The 22,319-nt window shown below is 36.6% G+C and overlaps 1 protein-coding gene across 3 annotated transcripts; it reads left to right on the forward strand.

Annotated features, from left to right (window-relative positions):
- The first annotated feature begins 9 nt into the window (after nt 1–9).
- LOC149958689 (uncharacterized) lies at nt 10–20,516 on the forward strand. Of its 3 annotated transcripts, none has more exons than XM_090166039.1 (7): nt 10–195; nt 3,645–4,862; nt 5,778–5,919; nt 11,159–11,242; nt 16,095–18,263; nt 19,411–19,443; nt 19,985–20,516. In XM_090166039.1, the coding sequence occupies exons 1-7, from the start codon at nt 37–39 to the stop codon at nt 20,056–20,058; spliced, it is 3,879 nt and encodes a 1,292-aa protein (XP_090022165.1). In that variant the 5' UTR covers nt 10–36; the 3' UTR covers nt 20,059–20,516. The 3 variants fall into 3 exon arrangements, with proteins under 3 accessions (XP_090022165.1, XP_090022166.1, XP_090022167.1); XM_090166040.1 differs by having other exon boundaries at nt 11–195; nt 3,645–4,850; XM_090166041.1 differs by lacking the exon at nt 11,159–11,242 and having other exon boundaries at nt 11–195.
- Nucleotides 20,517–22,319: the final 1,803 nt, after the last annotated feature.

The following is a 22,319-nucleotide window of genomic DNA, read 5'->3' on the forward strand; positions in this document are numbered from 1 at the left end:
CAATCAGAGAGCAGTTGAGTCAGAGGCGCATCCAAGATGGCAGCATGTTCAGAAATAGAATCAGAGTCGAAACCTTTGCAAGAAAAAAGGCTTCTTTCCTCGAAATCTTTTGATAGTTCGACTAATAAAGAAGATGTTTTTGATAGTCGTAAACCTTGTAATACTGAAATGTCCAAAAGTACCGTTCCTATTGAGGTGAGAAGTACTTTTTCGTTAAGCCTAAATTTTACGCCTTTCATCGCCGCCTGGAATCGGTATTAGGCCTACTTTGATTCAGTCCCATTACCTCATTAGCCTTCTTGCACTTAGGTCGTGAGGTTTTTTAGGCCTTAGAAATTTTTATAAACTTTTGTGGGCTTCTCTTGCTATTAATAGCGCTTTAAATAATTTACCTACATTCAACCGAATCCGTCGCTAATGGTATCAAATTCGATTCAAGTTGTAATCCAAATAAGGTATGAATATATGCAAATTATATTTCTCAAGAGTACAGGCTATTTAAGTGTGAAAGTACAAATTTACCAAGTCATTCTTCCTTGTAAAGCATCAACTGTGGTGCTGCTTAAACCAGGCTTTAGCTAAGGCCCAATAACGTTAATTATTTTAAACACTTAATGTTTATAGTCAAATTAATATTGGTTCTACCCATATATGTCTACGCTGTTTACTCTAAATGGTTATATCATTCTAAGGGCATTATTTCAATCAAGTTCATTAATCAATAGTGTGCCAATTTATTGAGGGTAATATTGATAGATGTATTTTTAAGTCTCTAGAGAAGGCAGTGATTAAGTACACAGTACTCTTTAAGATGTTACTTAACATTCACAACTAAAAATTAAGATAACCTTACTACATTGCTATCGTCTTTGAGTATGTGGCAATCTTTTACTAGTTTTTGCACGTTAATTTATATAAAATTTGCGTTTAATAAAATTTTCTGAATTGTAGGTATTTATATTTTAATATTCCATAAGCCTTGGCTATAGACTTCTCATACTCTTAAATTGAAATTGAAATGCGTAATAATTTTTTCCTTGGTACACTGATATGGTTAATTACTAGTTTAATGACTTGGGGTCTTGTTTGTACTTAGTAACAGATGGTTTTATGTTAATTTGGATAGAAGTTGGCTGTTACATTAGAGAAAGTTGGAATAGATAAAAATAACTAGGTCCATTGTGTTGTTCTCTTGCCAAGGCATATGATGCGTGGTTGGTTTGTTTTGAGGTATGAATGTTTCAGTCAATTATAGGTTTTAGGTTTATAGTAGGTAAATCGGCATTGCTTTCAATATTGATCTAAAGAAATAGCCGTGTAATTAATTCTTGTAGTAAAAAACTGGTTTCATTATAAACAGTTTTAAATGGGCTATGTGAGAAATAATGTATCTAAAATGTAGCCTTAATTTAATTTTAATTTAATTACAGCATTGTGGCTTTGCAAATTTTGTCAATTTGATATCAGTTGTAAACAATACACAAAAGAAATTTTCAGTAGTCAAATAATTAGGTCACGTTGTGAAAAGTTGACTATACCACTACTGATTTTTGACTGATAACTTAAAATAAAAAATTACTATATTTAAGCCTTGGCTTAGCTTTATAGGCCTTAAGCAATTTATTGGGAAATTGATCCATTCTGGTAAAGATATTGACTTTTTGATAATTCCACATTTAACTCTGGTCTGCCTAATTTATCGGCATATCACTCATTGATATTAATTCCTTGCGATTACATTTTCATACTCTTTATTTTATGATGAAAATTGGTCTTCAAAATTATTTCAGAACAGTTACAATTTGGATGTAAATTTTTATTTAGTCATCATAGGATGAATGCACAAAATTAAATTTGTTTTATAATATATACTGAAGGGTAATTCAAAAGTAATGTATTATAAGAATTTCGAATTATTTTATTATCACTTAAAATTTGCTATAGTGGTGTTTTTTTCTAAATGTTTTGATCAATTTAAAAAGTTAGTTAATTAAAAATTAATAACTTCAACATTAAGTTAATTTACTATAATTAGTATAAAATATTCTTACAATCTCAATGGTTATGAATTAAATATTGGAAATTATACCATTATAAAATATAATTATTGTATTCTGCAAAAACAAGTCTTATTTAATTAAAAAAGCTTCAAGATAAAATAGACTAAAGTATTGTTTATCATCTTGCAACTCTCAAGGAATTACTGCTTGTTCTTTTCTTTTCGTACATTATGCTAGTACTTCTAGTAATATGTAGTTTAAAGACTTGTATTATGATACATTTGATTTTTGACCTTCCAGGATTTAGTGTGGAAGTTTTGAACTTTTGATACTCTTGTTAATAATTGAAAGTATCAAATTATTTTGTCAGACTATTAGACTAGGGTTAGGGGCAGTATTTGATAAAATGCTAAAATTTATTCCACTTAAGGTCATTTTTATTACTTTCTGTTTATGAAACACAAAGTAGTTGTACACACGTGAAATCAAACCAGGAAAGTTCGTAAACAGGTTTAAAATTTTTACTACTTTTCGAAATAGCTTAAAAGGCACTCTTTTGTTATTACACCGTTCAAGTTTAATTTATGCTAACTAAGAATGCTCGCACTGAGCATGAGATTGAAATTAAACATCAGATAAGACTGTTGGGCTAGATTCAGTTAGTTTGAATTATGAATATTTGATTTCTTGCAAATTTTTAATAAAATTTTTGGTTTAAAGGGGTTATAAAATTCATTGAGGAGGAAAAACAAATCGACCTGATTATGAAATTCACACGTACGCCACAAACGAGCTTGTCACTGTGTGTAACTCCACTTTTTGCGTGATAGGCCACGGCCTATTGAAGGCTTCGTTTCTGAAGATATTTAAAATTGACACCGAAAACGCGTTTTAATATCGAATTTATGGTCATCAACATACAACATTGACCAATAATAGATTTTATCAAATGATAGCTGTCTGCCGTTAAAACGCGTCTTCTCAACGTAGCGGCCAAATGTATCTGAGGGTACTGTCAGAGAGCACCAGGTTACCATTGCTTTTAACAAACCTTTTGGAAGAAAGTGAAAAAGGTGCTGTAATAAAATCCTTCCAGCTATTCGCTAGGAAGTATTAATACGTAATGCCGGGACGTGCAAGCTACTCTTAAAATGGTCCTTGTAAAAAGGCTTCACCCCGGCTCGCTTATAGCCAAGGTTTGATGTCATTTCAAATTACGACCAGAATTTTGAAAATAATAAAATGTATCCCAAAACAATGTTAACTATATACATACAGTAATATTATTTGACATTATTTAGAATTTTATTCCGATTATTTTTGAAAATACGAGCAATTTTACTTCCCCGCCTTGTGGTTTTGAAAGAGATTCTAAGCGAAGCTATTTCTCACGCTGATTTTGAAAAATAGTTATCTAAAACGAAGCGATTATAGGGGTAAGTGTGAACCTGATTAATGGGTTGTAGTTGACTTCTTTGGCGAATATGGTTACCGACCAACGGTAAATATTTCATTTATCGATCCCCTTTTCTTCACGATAGGAGTTGTAAAAACGGGTGTTTTTATTGAAGCGTACACCGATTGTCCTTGACACCTTGAACCACGTGCACTGTTTTACCAACTTTTAAACTCCGAACGTTTCAGAACACGGTGGACATCTGCAGCCTAACCGAAGAACAGTTACACTCACTCTTGGAAGAAGCGACGACCTTCAACCGGCCAAAGGAACAGGACAGTTCCATCCTTCGCGCGCTCCGCAAAGAGATCGTCGAATCGGACCCGTGCGGTGATGTGAACTCCAGCGACTCTTCCGCGTTGAGCGTAGCGGCCGCCAGCGTCGCTGCCGTCGCCGCCGGCCACGGCAAACGCAAAAGTGGACGCAATATCGCGTCCTACGCGAGTTGCGGGTCGCGCGTCAAGACTCCTCAAATAAGCGACGACCTGTTAATGGTCAATTCTTCGGCGCTGCAGGGTTGGACCAAATCCGAGATTAACTCGAGCGGCGGAAATCGACGCCGGTGGCAAAACAAATCGCGCGAGGACCCGCACGGCGGCGCGAATGCCAAACGTGAACTTCAAAGTCAGAGTTTGCAAGACTTGCCTAGCACCCGGTTCGGCGACCCGTTAGACTCGATGCGAGCTGCCGGCGTCGGGCGCGGAAATCGGCGCTTACACAACCCGACTAGGGCCAACTCGTTCACCTATACGGGCGACGGCGCCGAGTGGCTGGCCATCCCGGCCCTACAGAGCCAGGTCAGCACCCTGGACAACGTTCGGACTACTAATCGTAATAAAAATAAAGCTAAGTCAAAAACTAGTAGTAATAGTACGAGTCCTCTTAACCCGCAAACTGTGTTAACGATCGACGACGATACGGACATCACCCGAGGCATCACTACCATTATTTCCGCCTCTTCCAACAGCGGCGCCACCGTCGAGAAGACGCGTTTAGTCGGACCCAAGGGCTGGAGCCACGTGTCGGCTCCCACCTCTAGTCCCGAAATTACCGCGAAGACGCCATTGCTAACTTTCGCGTCCTGTGATAATTGTGAACAATCCGAAGTGAGTTTGCTCTCGTGTCGCCCTTTGGACGACGCCGACGCCGTGGAAAATGTGAAAAGCAACATCAATGGCGGGCTGGGCGTCATCGACAGCAAGGCCCCGGAGGCCAAGAACGCCGGCGGAGGGCCCAACGAGATAGAAATGCTGGAGTTGGACCGCGGGAAAAGTCAGAGTCTGGATTTGGAGTCCAGGTCCACTTTCGTTTATAATTTGGACGGCAATTGCCGCGGTGGCATCGATTGCCGGGCTGAAGTGGACGCTTCCTTGCAGTTTCCCTTGAAACCAGGGGTATGTATTCGTGTAAGATGGTTGCTTTAATTACCCCTTTCTTTAGCTTACGTCATGGAGGAAACGGTAAGGAGTCGATTTGTTAGGCAATGTTAACCCGACGTTGCGAAAGGGCTCTACGACTTACATTTTTCGCGCATGAAGCGACGGTATGACGTCAATGGCCCTTTTGACGCTTGAAAAAGACTTATTACCCCTGTGTGTAAGCCCTCATTCTCTCACTGGTTACTCTGTGTCGACTCCTTTTTCTCTCCCTCATTATCCCACTGGCGTTATGGTGACGTGGTGTTTACCGCCTTGTCCTAAAGCACATTCTCCTGGAATCTTGAGGACGTGTTGTCGACCCCTTTATTCTCTCCCTCATTCTCCCACTGGTGACGTGGTGTCGACCCCCTTTTTATCTCCCTCATTCTCCCACTGGAGTCATAGTGACGTGGTGTCGACCCCTTGTTCTCTACCGCATTATCCCACTGGCGTCATGGTGGCGTGGTGTTTACCGCCTTCTCCCACCCCATTTTCCTGGAATCTTGGTCACGTGGTGTTGACCAATTTTTCTCTCCCTCATTTTTCCACGGGCGTCATGATGACGTGGTGCTTACCCTCGTGTTCTCACCCACATTATCCTACTGGCGTCATGTAGACGTGGTGCTTACCCTCTTGTTCTTACGCACATTATCCTACTGGCGTCATGATGACGTGGTGCTTACCCCCTTGTTCTTACGCGTATAATCCTACTGGCGTCATGTAGACGTGGTGCTTACCCCTTTTATCTCTCCCTCATTCTCCCACTGGCGTCATGGTGACGACCCCCTTTTTTGTCAGCCCTCATAATCCTATCATCACGTTTAAGACTTATAAATGTTTGACAATACGACTCCTTACATTTTCTCCGTGTCTTCGAACCGACTAATTTTTGCGCCTCCACAGCGTGCGTGTGCTCCGGTCAATAAGAATGAAATAATTTGTCCTTCGGTCCGAGGCTCGGGCAACCACATCAATGGACTCTTACCAATGGGAGACCGTTCTGAAACAGTCAAATCTATCATTGGCAACGACGATTCACGAAAGGGTGAGCATTTCATAGTTTATTTTGATGTTTCGTAGTTTTTATATTGCACGGAATTTGGTTTTATTTTATTTGCGCTGTTGAATGGCCATTTCTAACACCAATTTACACTTTTTAATTTTATCCTTCTAATAAGGCAATTTAAATTTAAAAAGCTCAGTTTACGTTTATTGGTGGATGGAGGCGTTATTTGATTCTATACTCGACGGTCGCACTAGTGCTTTAGGTCGGTTTGAATGCTAGTTTTTACCGCCGACGATAATTCTTGGTTCACACGTGCGTAATCGCTTCACCCCGTTCGCTTATAGCCAAGGCTTAACGTAATTTCCAATTATGACCAGAATTTTGAAAATAGTAAAATGTATCCCATAACAATTAGTTAATCACGTTTACTATACGTACAGTAATATTATTTGACATAATTTAGAATTTTATTCCCATTATTTTGGAAAACACGAGCAATTTGACTACTAACTAGTTATCTAAAACCAAGCGATTTTAGGGGTAAGTGTGAACCTGGCTAGTAATGTAATCGACATAAGTTTGACACTTGACCATGTTTTTCTTACTAGAACAATAAAAAACTTACCAATTCGATTAACTCAATTGGATAATTTTTAGCCGGAATTTTAATTTTTCAAGGTATTTTTATTTTATTAAGTTTTGGCGATTTCTGGAGGTATAGTTAACAAAGTAGCTACTGGGTGGCGCTAGATCTTTTTTTTTGGCGTCATTGGAGAAGAAAAGATGTAGTAAAAACTATTTTAGTGTCACACTTAATTGTATTATGTTACTTATGTCGGTAAAATCATATTATACTGGGGCCTTTTCAGAAAACAACTTTTTTAGAGTAATTAGAGGTCGTGGAGCACGAAAGAAAAACAATAAAAAAGTTTGACCGCCGCGGCGGCCTCAAGTTTAAAAAATGTATTTGAGAAATTTCGATTTTATACGGAACCCTAGGGAGCGCCGCGCATTCCCAGCAATTATATAGGTTCTTATGTTATTTGATTTAGTTACGACCATAGATATAGTTTCTTCGGGTATCCTACTTCATCGTCAAATATATATATTTGTTACCATTAGAATTCAGGATCATTGATGCTAATAATAATAATAAAAAATATTTTAATTAATTTTTTAAACTTTCGGTGGTTAAAAAAACATTTTTGATGTTTTTTTTCATACTCGACAACCTTTTATTGCCCTAAAGCGCACCAGAATATTTTCCCTTTGTAGTGGCGGTCGTTAGGTGGAGTTATTCCGGCTTGAGTTTCAGGTTTATTATTATTTTTGGTTTGTCTTAAATATAATCTAAATTTCGAATTGATTTAGGTATATACGATATTTCCTTTTTATTGAGTTTTAAACATTTTAGTCTCATTTTCCTGGCAAATTTATTAATTTGCGTTAAATTGTAATAAAATTAAAATTGGTCTTAATTATATTTAATTAGCACTTTAATTTCATTTAATTTAATTTTCTATAAATTGGCATTGTTACAGATACTATTTCAGTAGATATTCATAAATACTTAAATTATTAAAAAAAATATTTGATTTGTATTGTGATTTAAGTTGAGCCAATTTCGTCTTTATAAATAATATACTTCATGAGCTCTACCTCACCGCCTAAGGTTAAAGACCGATACTACAATTTGTAGTCAGAAGAATTAAAATATTCATGGTACCCCATCTTTCACGCCTAATTAATAAACCTTGTTTTCATCCTCCGCCCTATTTATTAAATTTGTTTACAATAGTGCTCAACTGTTATTTAATAAACCTTGTTTCAGAAGTCCCCCAGCACCGTTCTAATAAACCTTTTCGCGAGTCCTCTTGCATCCCTTTATAACAAACCTTTCGCGAGTCCTCTTGCATCCCTTTATAACAAACTTTTCGCGAGTCCTCTTGCACCCCTTTATAATAACCTTTTCGAGAGTTCTCTTGCACCCTTCTAAAATAAACCTTTTCGCGAGTCCTCTTGCACCCCTAGTTAACAAACTTGTTTTCGCGAGTCCTCCTGTATCCCTTTTCAATACTTAAAACGTTTATTTAATAAACCTTTATTTCGCGAGTCCTCCTGCACCCCTATTTATTAAAAAAAAATTATGACTGATCCTTCACTCCCTTTTGTAGTGCGTGTCTCCGTAGACAGTATTATTTAAATGGTGGATATTGTTTAAATGCCTGAACATTGGTTTATCGGGAAATGATTACATCTATAGCGAAAGGGCATCACAGTCCTTGGCGGGTTATCTGTATAAACTCTTACAAGCTTATTCGGAGTCTAGCCAAGGCTTAGATAAACCTTTTTTCTCTCCACACCCCTGCTTTTGTCGAATTTCGATTTGCGTTATTAACGAGAGTTATCTGACGTTCAAAGTCTGAATTGGGTGGATTTTTCACGTTGAGCAATTCAGTTGCCCCGAACTCCTTTCGTTAAATCAATGTATTGGTAAACCGGTGTTACCGATGGAGCTTTTAACGCAGTTGCCGATTGTGTGGCCCAAAAAAGTGTTCGAATACGATACGTTATTAGGTAGGCGAGTTTTTTATTTCATTTGAAATAATTGGGCTTAAATTTTTTTTTCTGTGCAAAAAGGCTAATACAGTTAGTAATGTACTAAACGGTGCTTGTATTTAGCTAGATAATTATTAATATAAAATATTAATTATATATTATGCAATCAAATTTAATGCATTACAATTAAAATAAAGTTTATGCTGAAGCTGTATAGGAATTTAGACTCAAGTTAGATTTCATAAATTAAATTAAAACACGTAAGTAATTACAGTTAAAAGAAATACTACTATTACTGAAATTACTTTGGTTTCTCCTTCCATAAGAACTTGTTGAGGTTAACGGTAATATTTAGTGTAGAGAGCTGTTGGCTCGCGTGGCATGAAGGACTAGCCACCACCCTCCTACGCTTTGTAACCCGGCCACCTGAATTAAAGGATTTAAAAGTCGCTGGATGACTTGGGAATAAGGTGGTGCCTTGGGTATTAGCGTAGCTGATTATTATTATCTTATTAAGGAATTTCACCATCAAGATAAAACTTAATAACATCTTCTCTAAATTAGTATTATACAGGGTTGCCACACGTCAGGGAAAAGTCAGGGAATTTAAAAATGGGCCTAAAGTTAGGGAATTTTAAGAATTGGTAAAAATTCAGGGAAAGGTCAGGGAATTCAATTTTATCCAGTACATTTTGAAGGCAATTTACCTCTAGATCTATGACAAATTCCACGATTATCATTTATTTCCTTCAATGTTTGGCTAATAAGTCCATCTTAATTTATTAACTTCTGATAAAAGTAAAATATAAAAGAAAAATTTTGGCCTTAATAAGTCAGGGAAAATCTCTTAAAATGGTCAGGGAAAACAGGGAATTTGAATCTGAAAATTTTGTGGCAACCCTGATTATAGTTCTTATTAGGACAATAATATTTAGGAGATCATATTAAAGCGTAATATAAAATAATATTAATCAATATTTGAATAGATAATTTAAATATTTCTACGTATTAAAAATTCCCTAATCCTTTTTGAATTCCTCGTAAACCTGAGAGCAAAAGGGAAGTAAGTCGAGATACGTGAGTGTTGAAATAAATTTTAAATATGAATCCTAGAGTATTTACATTAGATTGACTTGTTACTAAATTTTTAGCGTTGCTTTAACCTTCTTTTTAGTATATTTTAATTATTTGATTATTATAGAAATAATAGATTTTAAACTAAATCACTTTTCTCATAATAACGGTTTCTTGTACTTGCTTGGCTTTTGATCTTAGGTAGCGAGTTATATTCATGCGTATTCAGTATCACAACAAAATAGTACAAACAAATTATGTATTGAAAACCCTATTCATCGAATTTCGCCTATTGTTTTATATCCAAGATAAATTTGAAAAGACTTGTACTTTTTGTGGTGAACTTATCTTATCACAAAATCCTTAAATTTTGAATGATTGAATTCGATCGTATATGTATTTTAATTGGACGAAATGGAGTAGGTTTCCATATTCATGTTCCAAGTTGGAAAGTATTTTGGTGTTACCGAAAGTACAGGGCCCCCAGAGGTCCTATAATTCCTATAAATTCCTATATTTTCAAAAATGTCCTATAACATCCTTTATTTTTAGCAAAATTCCTCAAAAGTCCTTATAAAATCCTATAATTTTGATATTTTGCCAATTTCAAATCCAGCCACTCAGTTAAATTGCTAGATTTAGCTATAGGATAAATTCCTATACCAAGTCATTCTAGTCTATACTTTTGTTATTGTTAACATGGTTAGCTACTAGTATATTTTCGTGATAAAATGGTTAAATAGTTTAAATTTTTTAAGTGAAAATCAAAGACTTATTTATCTAAATATAGATTTGGTTTTTAAATGCATTAGGTTAGTTAATTAAATAGCATATATAGTCCTATAAAATCCTATATTTTTAGAAAAATAATCCTATAAAGTCCTATATTTTTAGAAAAATAATCCTATAAAGTCCTATATTTTTAGAAAAATAATCCTATAAAGTCCTATATTTTTAGAAAAATAATCCTATTTTTCCTATAAAAAATTGAGGATTTGAGTGGAGGCCCTGAAAGTATACAAAATATCTTTGAATGAAGTGGATTCCAAAAACTATGACCAGTGTTGTTGATTTTTTGTATTTTATTTTAAAAATCTAAAATCGATTTATTTTACATAAATTGGATTTTAATTGATTTTGATATTTTAAGGTTTTATGCCTGTTTTTCTTTACACATTGTTCAATAATTTGACTGCAGTAAAACGTTACAACGTAAATTATAGTATAAATTAACCTTTAATAAATTGAATTATTAATTAATGAAATTTAATTGTATTTTCTATTTTTCTCTGAATTCAAATTTCTAAAGAACCTACTTTCGTACATTTTTACAAATGCATTGATACGTCATTTAAATCAATTTGATATATAAATTTGGTTTAATATATACTTTTGTTTTAAAATATACTTTTGTTTTAAAATATACTTTTGGTTTAATATATAAATTTGGTTTAAGTTAAATTTAAAAATCAACAACCTTAGTGATATTGTTTAAATATTTAAAACGTAAATTGAAAGTCGCTCTGAACTCTTATTTAAATAAATAGTCAAGCGAACCTGTACTGAGAAAAAGCGAAAAGTATTTAGTAGTTCCCTCATGGCTGGCCAATTTAATTTAAGGGTGATGATATTATTTTCCGTACAGGGGAAAATAATGCGTGTAAGGCCGCCTCTGAAATTGATAAATTACTTGGCAAGAAGAAATTTATGATACAACAGTCGTGGCCAGGTAAAGAAACACCACATTCTCTTCTCATGGACCAATAATCGAGTTTCATCGTGAATTTATTCATATTCACCCGTGAATAAGAGCCCCGTATGAGTTATGATTGGCTATTCTAGGCCAAATTGAAGACCGGTATTTAGAGCGTTATCAAATTCGAAAAAGTCGATTTTCCCGTACACATTAGGGCTGTGCGAATACTCGAACATCGAGTATTCGGCCTTTTTTGAGATCGAGTACTCGAATACGTAATTGGAGAATACTCTTCGATTACAGAGTACCAAAATTTTGCATATTCGGGCACCCGATTACTCGAATAAGCTGCTCTCTAAAGTTGTCGAGTATTTGTTTTTTTCTATCCCCGTTGCTTCAAAGTCAGAGGGGGTTTTTACAAATTTTTTGGGGGCAATAAACGGTACCTACAAAATTGTGTTCATAAAAATTAAAGGAATTTTTTCAGCATTGAAAGTTACTTTATACTCCTTTTGAATTTAATTTCATAATTTCTTGAATAAAACCGGTAAGTCTTATTTTGCGGAAAGAATATTTTGCATACTTTTGCAAAACTAGTGCGAACTACTGACGGTGCCGCGCACTCACTTCGCTCGAGCGCTGGGGGCGCCCGGCGCCTCCCCAACCCCATACTACAAAAAGTCATGGGCCATCTATAACGCGACCTAGAGGACAGTACCAAGCCTTGCGCATCAAGTATATAATTTTAAGTTAACTATATCTCCTTAAGTATTCATTTCCGAAAAATAATTTTAACGGCAATAGATTCCTTGCGAAAAATACTATATTATAGCACAATCAAAACAAATTTATAGGAGGGGGCGCTATTCTTGAAAATAGCCGCATTAACTACGTTGCATAAGTATGCGAAATATTCTTTCCGCAATATAGGTCTTTAAAATGGTCTGTTCGCAGTAGTTTTGCAAAAGTATGCAAAATATTCCTTCCGCAATATAGATCTTGAAAATGGCCAGTTCGCACTAGTTTTGCAAAAGTATGCAATATATTCTTTCCGCAAAATAGATCTTGAAAATGGCCAGTTCGCACTAGTTTTGCAAAAGTGTGCAATATATTCTTTCCGCAAAATAGATCTTGAAAATGGCCAGTTCGCACTAGTTTTGCAAAAGTATGCAATATATTCTTTCCGCAAAATAGATCTTGAAAATGGCCAGTTCGCACTAGTTTTGCAAAAGTATGCAAAATATTCTTTCCGCAAAATAGATCTTGAAAATGGCCAGTTCGCACTAGTTTTGCAAAAGTATGCAATATATTCTTTCCGCAAAATAGATCTTGAAAATGGCCAGTTCGCACTAGTTTTGTAAAAGTATGCAAAATATTCTTTCCGCAAAAAAGATCTTGCAATGGCCAGTTCGCACTAGTTTTGCAAAAGTATGCAAAATATTCTTTCCGCAAAATAGATCTTGAAAATGGCCAGTTCGCGCTAGTTTTGCAAAATTATGCAATATATTCTTTCAGCAAAATAGATCTTGAAAATGGCCAGTTCGCGCTAGTTTTGCAAAATTATGCAATATATTCTTTCCGCAAAATAGATCTTGAAATGGCCAGTTCGCACTAGTTTTGCAAAAGTATGCAAAATATTCTTTCCGCAAAATAGGACATCCCAATAAAACCAGCTCCTAATCAAGTACTCGATAACCCGACTCGTTAAAAATATTACTCTAGTTTTTTCAGTTACTCGATTCGAATAAGAGAATGTTTCCCCTTAATCAAGTACTCGACTTCAATATTACTCGACTCGAATACTCGATGAAAAAAATTGATACTCGATAACCGACTCGATTGCCTAAAACCCACTAATCGCACAGCCCTAGTACACATGCCTTAAGTTCCGCTACGCAGTAGTGACAACAGGGCTCGTACACGACCTGAAAAACCTGGAAAAGTCAGAAATTGAAAATGCTTCCAAAATGTCAGGCAAATTAATTTTTGAAAGATGTGTTTAAAATAAATGTGAAATATTGTGCAAGATTTTACCTCAAACCATTCATTTATTCTACAAAAAAAAGGACAGGGAAAATTTGTCTAGTTTGGTCAGGGAAAACCTGGAATTTGGTACGAATCGTGCCATGGAAATAATTGAGGTCCCCGCGACAGGCTGACGCTGTGAAGATAATTGTCAGATTCATTGGTGTATATGAAGAAATTCGTGGTTTCATTGGTGCATGAAATGTCTCAACAAAAAGTCTCACTTCTTTCGAACTTTTCTTTCAAATGTGTCTTGAGTCTCAAATTTAGTTTTTGTTTAGGCCTCAAAGGGGTCATGGTTTATAGAATCTACACAGGTTGGAGCTCCCTGTACCTTCGTACATGCTAGCGATTAGATTCCCTTGTTTTCTACTGCCTGCCAACCCTGTTCCAGACTTAGCTATCTATGCGCCACCTGTATGTTATAAAGAGTACTAATGTACTTTATATACAATTTGTTAAAAATTAATTTGAAATATAAATACAACAAAAGCTTCACCTGTTTTTTATTTAATTTATATATTTAAAATTTTTATTTAAAACCAAGATTATAGAGAAAAAAATCCACGTGTCTATCTACGCTAAGGCCTAATAATAATATCATATTTTTAAACAAAGCTTAAAACACATTCCAAAAATACAATTTGAAAATTATAAGGTGTTTTATTATTAAAGGGAATATAACCTGCAAAGCAATCTTTATGGAAGACCCCTTCAATTTTTCAAATTTGCCTGTACAGTGGCGCCGAACATTTTTAAAGCCAAGGCAAAAGTGGCCAGAGCTGCAAACGTTGGTGTTCCACACCAAATACCTGAGGTTATATTCCCTTTAAATAATATGAGAAATAAAGAATTAGTATAAACAATATATTTACCTTAGTTAAATATGAAATTCAGAAAGCCTCCCGAAGCATTTAGTAAAATTAAATCACTAGTTTTCTCCAGATGACGCTTTCGGCGCCTTCGCCTGCTGATTTCAAACTTCTAAACGCGGGAGTAGCGAGTAAGCGGACCCTCCCATATCCCACACGCTTCAACCTGTGTAGATTCTATAAACAGTGAAGGGGTACATAGAACTGTCTTCTAAATTCTGGCTAGCAGACGACCAAATCTCCTTTACACCTCCTTCTCAGAAGTGAGTAAATAGAATAGCCCTAATGCTCCGGAACAAGCGAATAGTTTATGGGCCGGAGTAATTATCATCCCCGGCACAGGCGAATAAATAGTTTTAGGGTAAAAAGAGTACACTTTTAGTTAGAGAACAGGCGAAAAGAAACCACCTAAAGTTGGTTGTTTTGGAGAAAAGCCCAGGCCAGTGGCAAATAGTGGATAATAAAGAAAAATTGCATTTCAAATTTTTAAGATGGTTTATTGTAAAAATGTCTTAGTTTACACTGATAAATATTCCAAAAAATTAAGACTTTTCTAATGTTGATCAGAATCTTAAGTAGCCCAAATCTGAAATATATGTTAAAATATTTTTATTATTTTATAATTTCCTGTGGTAAAAATATTTATCGACCAGTTTGACCTCTAAATTCACTTTTGTCCAGGCCGGAATTTTCCACATTATTGACCACCTGGCATTTTCCACCTCCGAACTCTGGTTATTTTAGCTAATTGAAGACGGTGATCTGCTATTTTACCATTTGAAAATCGGTACATAATGTCTTTTTTACTTGACCGATTATGAAGAAATTGTTTTTTTGTTTATAAACTCGATTAATTTAATGAAAGTTCTTTTTAACCCATAATTTGACTCCACCGCAAAAGGGGTGCTAGCTTGTGGCGCTACGTCTTGATTCTGCAATTCTGAGACAATTGAGTGTCTGAAAATGTCCGATTGAATATTGGAATAATATTTTCTAGCCCCTAAGACGACGCTAACAATTACAATTTAGCTTATTTGCAAGATTTATTTTTTAATTTGTGTAATGTGTGTGAAAATACTAACTTTTCTTTCATTAACATTGATGTATATTCTTTCCTTTAGTTTTGACACTATGCAAATGTTTTTGAAAGCTGTTTGTGCATGATTAATTTCTTTAACACGCGAATAATTTACTTAAATATTATCACCATTGCCATAAGTTCATAATTGTTTCACATAAGTACGTCAGTTTCCACTCTCTTTTACATTTTTGAATTTGAATGTTTCGGACAGATTTTAAAGTGACACCTCCCCTTCGGTAAGAATTTGCCATTTTTCAATTAATATTACCGAAATTTTAACGATTCTGTGACTCTTTAAGTTGTCTATTCTTGTCACTAGAGGCTCTTAAAATTTATAGGGCATGTCGTCAATTGTACGTCACTCCACACCAGGGTTGCCTGATTTAAAAGAATTGGATTTAAAAAAATTAAATAGTGACTTTTTTCAATAATTGATTTAAATTAAGTATGTAATTATGAAAATGTTTATGCAGTTTCTCTAACAAAATCAATTCAGAGAAACTGCAATGAAATTTAATGTAATATAATAAAGATAAATTTAAAATATAGTTTGCGTTATCGCCGCATTGAAATAATTTATCAATTTGTCAAGAACAAAATATTTAATTATATAAATTCCCAGTAATTATATCGACTTAACTGACACTTATGTGAAATTTAATCATGGACTTCGGTTATTATTTAAAATGATAAATGTTTCAGACGAGGCTTGCACTCCATTTTCGTAAACCAAAATAAAGGTTTTATACCGAGATACGTATGGAAAAATACGCTTTGTTTTACTTAAACCCGATGTTGTAAGCCTCGTCCTTAAAGTAAAATCCGATTCGCGGCGATTCAAAAATATTTGCAGCGATTCGTTTTGGAAGCAATGTATTAAAACGTGTTTTCCCCCGTCGCCTTCCAGACGACGTCATGTTCTACCAGAACGTGGACTACAACGGGAACCCGGCGAACAACCTGATGCGCATCTCTAACACCTTCCTGACGCAGGGCTACCAATTCGAAGCCCACCAAACCATCAGCAAAGGTGATCCGACGGCCGGTAACGCGTCCTTGACCAACCGCAAGGCCAAACGCTCCAAAAGCAACGCCGAGAAAAAGACTTACTCCGAAGACGTGCCGGGGTTCTGCGGCCAGTTGGAAGTGGATCTCTTGGTGGAGTTCATCAACTCGAGCGGGAATGACAAGAAAAGACCGGCTAGCAAGTCGGTGGGCAGTGTGACCGTCGCCAACAACAATACCAACAACACTAAGAACGGCGCTAGTGTCGAGGACAAGAAACCGAACCGGGATCAGGCTTCGAACCGGGACGTGGCCAAAGGGAAGAATGGTTTCAAACGCAAAAGCGGCGTCAGCTCCAGCGGAAGTTCCGAAGAGCACGCGGACAATGACAACCGTCAGTCGGGGGATTCCGACGACGGGGACATGACGCCGGTGAGGAATGTGTCCCCCGTCAGCGACTTGGGAACGATTGGGACTAGAGACGAGAAGACTGTGCCTTTAAGCAAGAAGGAGAAGCCCTCGAGCAGCCCCGCGTCGTTGGTCAGCAGCGACCGAGATTTCGTGGAAGACTTCTATTCCGTCGCCGAAGTGGCCACCCCCGTCGAGGAGTCAGAGTTCCGGGTAGTGGTCAATAAGCAGCGGAAACGGAAACAGGCCAAGAAGGGCGGAGAACCGTCGTTTCGAAGGTACTCCAACGCCAGCAACGGCGGACAAGGAGATCGCGCCGGCAATAACGGAAGTTCAAGCGAGCGAGATTTTTACCTGCACAATCAACAGTGCCACTCCAGCGGCATGTTGATCTACTCCGGAATGTCTCACCGCAACCGCGGCAAACCAGACCCCAATCGACGCAAATCCACCAGCAGTATGCCGCCGTCGGAACCCTCGTCGGCCGACAACTCCGATTTGGACAGCGTCCACTCTTTACCGGTCGTCGGGTCCATGCCGCCCAGCACCGGACCTCATCCTCACACGACGCCCTCGTCGATCGCCTCAACCCCGCAAGCGTCCTACGCCGACATCGCCCGAATGGCATCGTCGGGCACTTGCCCCCTGAAAAAGGAACCCTTACCAACCCAGTCTTGCCATGACAACAACGCGAACCCTCGCGAATCCCCCAAAGAAGAACCGAAATGCAAAACCTCAGAGACCGTTACCACCACCAACACCACCACCACCGCGACAGTAATCCCAGCGGCGACAGTGCCATCCGTTGAGAAACCAACGGTGGCCCACGCGTCGACGTCACCCATGGTTTCGATTCCAACGGGGCCGACTAAAGCGAAACCATCCCCGAGCCCGGTTCAAATGGACGCCACCGCGCACCGCCTTCCCCCCTCCCCTCGCGAATTGGACAGCCCGGAGGTGGACAAGGCCGCCGAGTTCTCGAGGGATAGTTCTCAAGAAACGTTGGTAATTAGCGCCGCGAAGGACGTCATAAAGGACAACCCGGATATACCGTCCGATCATAACCCGCATAATCCTCATTTACCCGATTCGACAACTTCAACTCCTTCGTCAATTACTTCTTCCGGACAATTGGAAAACCCTGTGATAAATCAACAGCCGGCGGCGACGGACGCGTCTCGCGTTTGCGACGTCTCGTTCGGGTTCGATTTGAACGAATTAATGAGACTCAGCGAAGGTGGGGTCCCGGTCACCTTCGAATTCGAACAACAACAACTGTCCTCGCCGCCGCCTGCCGCCTCCTTCGTGGCGTCGTCAAGGGCGAGAGGGGCCCCCAAAGATGTCTTCGACGCTTCCTCGACCCACTCTTCGCTCAGCGACGCTACCATTGACTCTGTCAGCTTGAAGGCGGAGGCCAGCACCAGCGAGCCGTCTCCCCCGGCTACCACCGATTCTCTGGACCCTAGTCGCGCCGAAGAGACGTGTTTGGTGAATGTTGTACCATCATCCGCCGAAGTTGTTGTTGTTTCTGTTTCCGACAACCTATCTAGTCCTGGTGAAAATATCGTGGTTGTCTCCGGTGGAAAACGACTGCGGTTTAAAGACAACTTGGAAGAGACTCGCTCCTTTAACCACCTTCAAATTGTCAACTTTTTTGGTTCCGGTAAGCCCTTGTTCGATCTTTTCGGAAGAGCCGTTTCGCCTTTTGAATTAGCCTTTTTAGTTGCCATAGAGCCACGTAGCGTGAACTTCTGGATAGGCGATTTGCTATTATACACTACAGTGTCTGTAAGTAGCGCCAATCATCCATCGCTAAACCTGGCGGCAGAAATGCGAAATTCGTTGAACCACCAATAAAATTCATACTCCCAGGGTTCATACAAACATGGAAATCAGTGAAAACCTGGAAATATCGGTGAAATTTATATAAAGCAAAAAAGTCAGGGAAATATAAGGGAAAATGAAAATTTTCCTGAAAAATCAGGGAAATCAGGGAAAATAATTATGAGAACTCCAAATTATGTGCAATTTGTTTTAGTATTACTGAAATTATTACTTATTATTGAATTCACACGTTCAATCTTGACTATATTATATTAGAAAGTGTAACAGTAATGCTTTTAACATTTTGGAGACCCCTATTGTTTTAAAAAGTACACCTGGAAAATATTCAAAACTACTCTGGAAAACCTGGAAATATCAGGGAAAATGGTTTTTGAAATATTGTATGAACCCTGACTCCCTTTGCGTTTCTCGCGTTCGCCACTAGATAGCTCGGTCAACCGAAAAGGCTAATTTATATATATTAATTTACTAGGAATATTTGGTATTGATTCAAACTATGGTAGCTAGACCCATTTGTTTAATTTACGATTTAGTTTTTATCAGAATCTTTTTATGGAAAGGTTAGCGCATTCTGAGGTTTTTGGAAACTTCTTCGTCAGTTTCAAACCGTGTAAAATGATCATTGCTATTCTGCGCCATCTTTACAGGTATCCCGAACTCCTTATACGAAATTATGTATTTTACTTATAATTGTTCCTGATAATATCCTAATATTTAAACAAATGATATTGAAATGTTAAAATTAAATAGATGGCGCTTCGTAGTCTCTCATAATTTACGCGTTTAAAGTCAAATTAATTTCACTAACAGTCGTTAAATGCAACTCTTAAATCTCCGCCAGGAGCAGACTACGCTATAGACCAGTTCGCAAACCTCCATAGAAAGATACTGCTTTTATTCTGACCGTCACTTTGTCTATTACGTCAACCAAAATAATTTATTAACCTTAATTTTTATATATTTAGCTTGGGATAATACTATTCAGGATTATCAGAAAGGTACGTTGTTATTATTAATTTCAATGAGGTTCTCGAAATGTTTGGCTAAAAGGGGGCGCTGCTCAATATAAGGGGACTAAACATCAGCCTTTGGTTTTATATGCCACTCGCGCGGGTGACAGCGCGTTTAATAATAGTTCTTTTTATAAACCAACGTGGCCTTCTTGTTGAAATGTTGCTCTTACGTCACAGTCTCTTACTTTGACAAGCCTACGAGCGCGCGCTACAGTCGCCAGAGGAATATAGCTTTTTCTAGAGCGAGTGAAAATCGCTCGTGCGAAGAATACACAAATAAAGCTGGGTCTTGTGACGTAAGAGCACCATTTTAACAATTTGGGCAAGACCACTTTTTATTTTATAAAATAGACTATTAAATTTAAAAAACTGCGATGTGATGTCTCTGGCGGCTTATAGAAGCGCGAAGGCAAATTCGGTCACCAAATGTTGCGCAGCGCCCCCTTTTATCTAATAACATTTCAAGGACCTCATTTAAGCCTTTGATTTAAAAACGGTGTGTTAATTTTTCATTTCTTTATCGTAGAAGGCGCCAGCGTTGGTAGGCTTGACAATAAACCTATTGGCCGGATTTGTTACTATAATTCCAGCCAGTGTTGAGTTGAATTCTGTTGGAAAAAAATAACTGAAAAGATGAAAAAATTATATATATAAAAACCATGAAAGAACTGGCGTTTTTCAGTTTGAACGGCGTAAACCATAGTTATCAAGAAGCAGTTTTTTGGGTTTAAAAAAAAATGTGATTCTCTTTCGTTTTTTTTCCGCGAGTGTTAAAAAAAACAAAAGACAATGGTTCCGAACTCTACGATGTTTAACATTTGCGTTGGAAAAAAATTTGGTTCCGCCCTTATCCCTAGTTAACGCGTTTAACTAAATAGTTAAGCGATAAATAATACAAACTATTAACTCGTAGCGTCTAAAATTTAGAGCTCGGAAAAAAGTCTTAAAGAAATAAAAATAAAGTAAGAAATATAGTTTAATTTAAAAATCAAAGTTTATAGGTATGCCAAATTGATTTTTAGCGATTCTAATTCTATCTCATCAAAATGCTCTTTTTTTTTTAAAATAAGTTCACCTATTAGAAAAAAAACAAATTTATATACGTAAAATAATAATAATAAAAGTAAGACTTAGCTTTTTCAATTTTTTACAGAAATTAGGTTTTTTGAGAAAAGTTTTATTAGGTAAAAAAAAATACTGAAGAAAAAAGATTTTTCGATTTTTGAACTTAGCGAAAAATATTGCCTAGGCTTAAAAACTAACCCTTGGTCATTGAAAACGATACAATTTCATCTAAGACAAATGAAGCCTTTATTTAAGAAAAAAAACTTTGTTCCTGCTTTAAAAGAAAAAAATACTGTTTTTCGTTATGTTTAGAGATCGATAAAAATATATTATGAAGATAAGAAAACGTTAATTAACTTTAATTTGTTGAAACTTTGAGAAGTTAAAAAAGTATAGATATGTGCTTTATTACAAAAAAACAAACCTCGAAAATGGACGATATTTGAATATTTCCTCGCTTTCCCCCCAGTTACGTTAAACGATCACATCGCCATCTCTGAACGAGAATATGAAAATGTGCGGAAATTTTGGGGGAAATTATTTAAAAAAAATAAGACAGTGAAAGTGCGTAAAAAACAGTACCGTGAAAAAAATATATAAAATAATTTATGAAGATTAAAAATTACAGATGCAACAAAAAAGTAAAAAAAAAATAACTGATAAGCTGAAGAAAAAAAATACCAAAAAACTACTAAAAGATTTCCTTCATTTTTCACCCGTAAATTTTGTTGACTTTTTAACAGCAAGTTTAAATAACTATATTTAGTGCCATCTCTTGACAAGAGTTTTGAAATATTTTGATTTATTTATATGAAATCAATTATTTTTTCTGGATGTCCTATAGTAGTCGACCAATGACCAAAATAACGAAAAAATTAATAAATTTACACTAACTTCTTTAACTTATTTTTGTTTTTATTATTTAAAAAAATAAAATATTATAATCAAAATTAATAATTCTTCGTTTTTTGTTTGTTTTGGTTGTTGGGTGATTAGATTGATAATTAAAAAAAAAACGCTGGAGTCAACAAAAAGTTACTAAAATTGAAGAAAATCTATTATAAAAATAGGCACTTAGCGGCTTAGAGTGCAAAAATTAATAAAAGTAAAAATAACATTTATGAGCTTTTTTATTTTCACTTTTAAGTAATATCGCAATCTTTTCTACCGGAGTATTCGATGCGTTATCGAATAATTTGATAACGCAACGAATTACTCCGTTTAATAATAATTAGATCAAATTTATTTTAAACGTTCTAGTTCTTTTTTCAGAGTCTAGATGGCGAATGTTGCCAAAAAGTATCCCAAATCCTTTTCCCCCTCGAGAAAAAGACCAACAACCTATTAGCTACTCGGTTTAATTGTCGAAAAGTCTTTCAGAATAATTGTGACGTCGGAGAGCTAGACTTAACGATGTATTTTTCTAGCGAACTTTAAGGGTTATTTTTTCCCGACGCTAGGATTTTTTTCCGAAGCTCAATTATGGATAATTTAAATGCAAAATGTATTCCAGCTATTACCTGCAGTCTGAAACAGCTCTCGCAACCTCGAACTATGTGACTATCCAAATGCCGGTCTTTGCCATTTGAAAACTTTTTAAGTCGCTGCCACTTTTTTGCGTCTCAAACCATTAGGGCCGATAAAAACCACTTTTTTTTTTAAATTTAACATCCCTTTAGATATTTTGTAAATAGGCTAATTTAAATATTTGAGGGAAAATTTAAGGAAAAAGAAGTGTTATTCCAATGTTTCTTTTGATGTTTAAAACGGCTTTTGGATAGTCTGTAAGATAATTT

This window comes from Leiobunum rupestre, chromosome 2 (genome assembly GCF_980474605.1).
Source record: "Leiobunum rupestre chromosome 2, qqLeiRupe1.1.hap1, whole genome shotgun sequence".
Classification (NCBI taxonomy): Eukaryota; Metazoa; Arthropoda; class Arachnida; order Opiliones; family Sclerosomatidae; genus Leiobunum; species Leiobunum rupestre.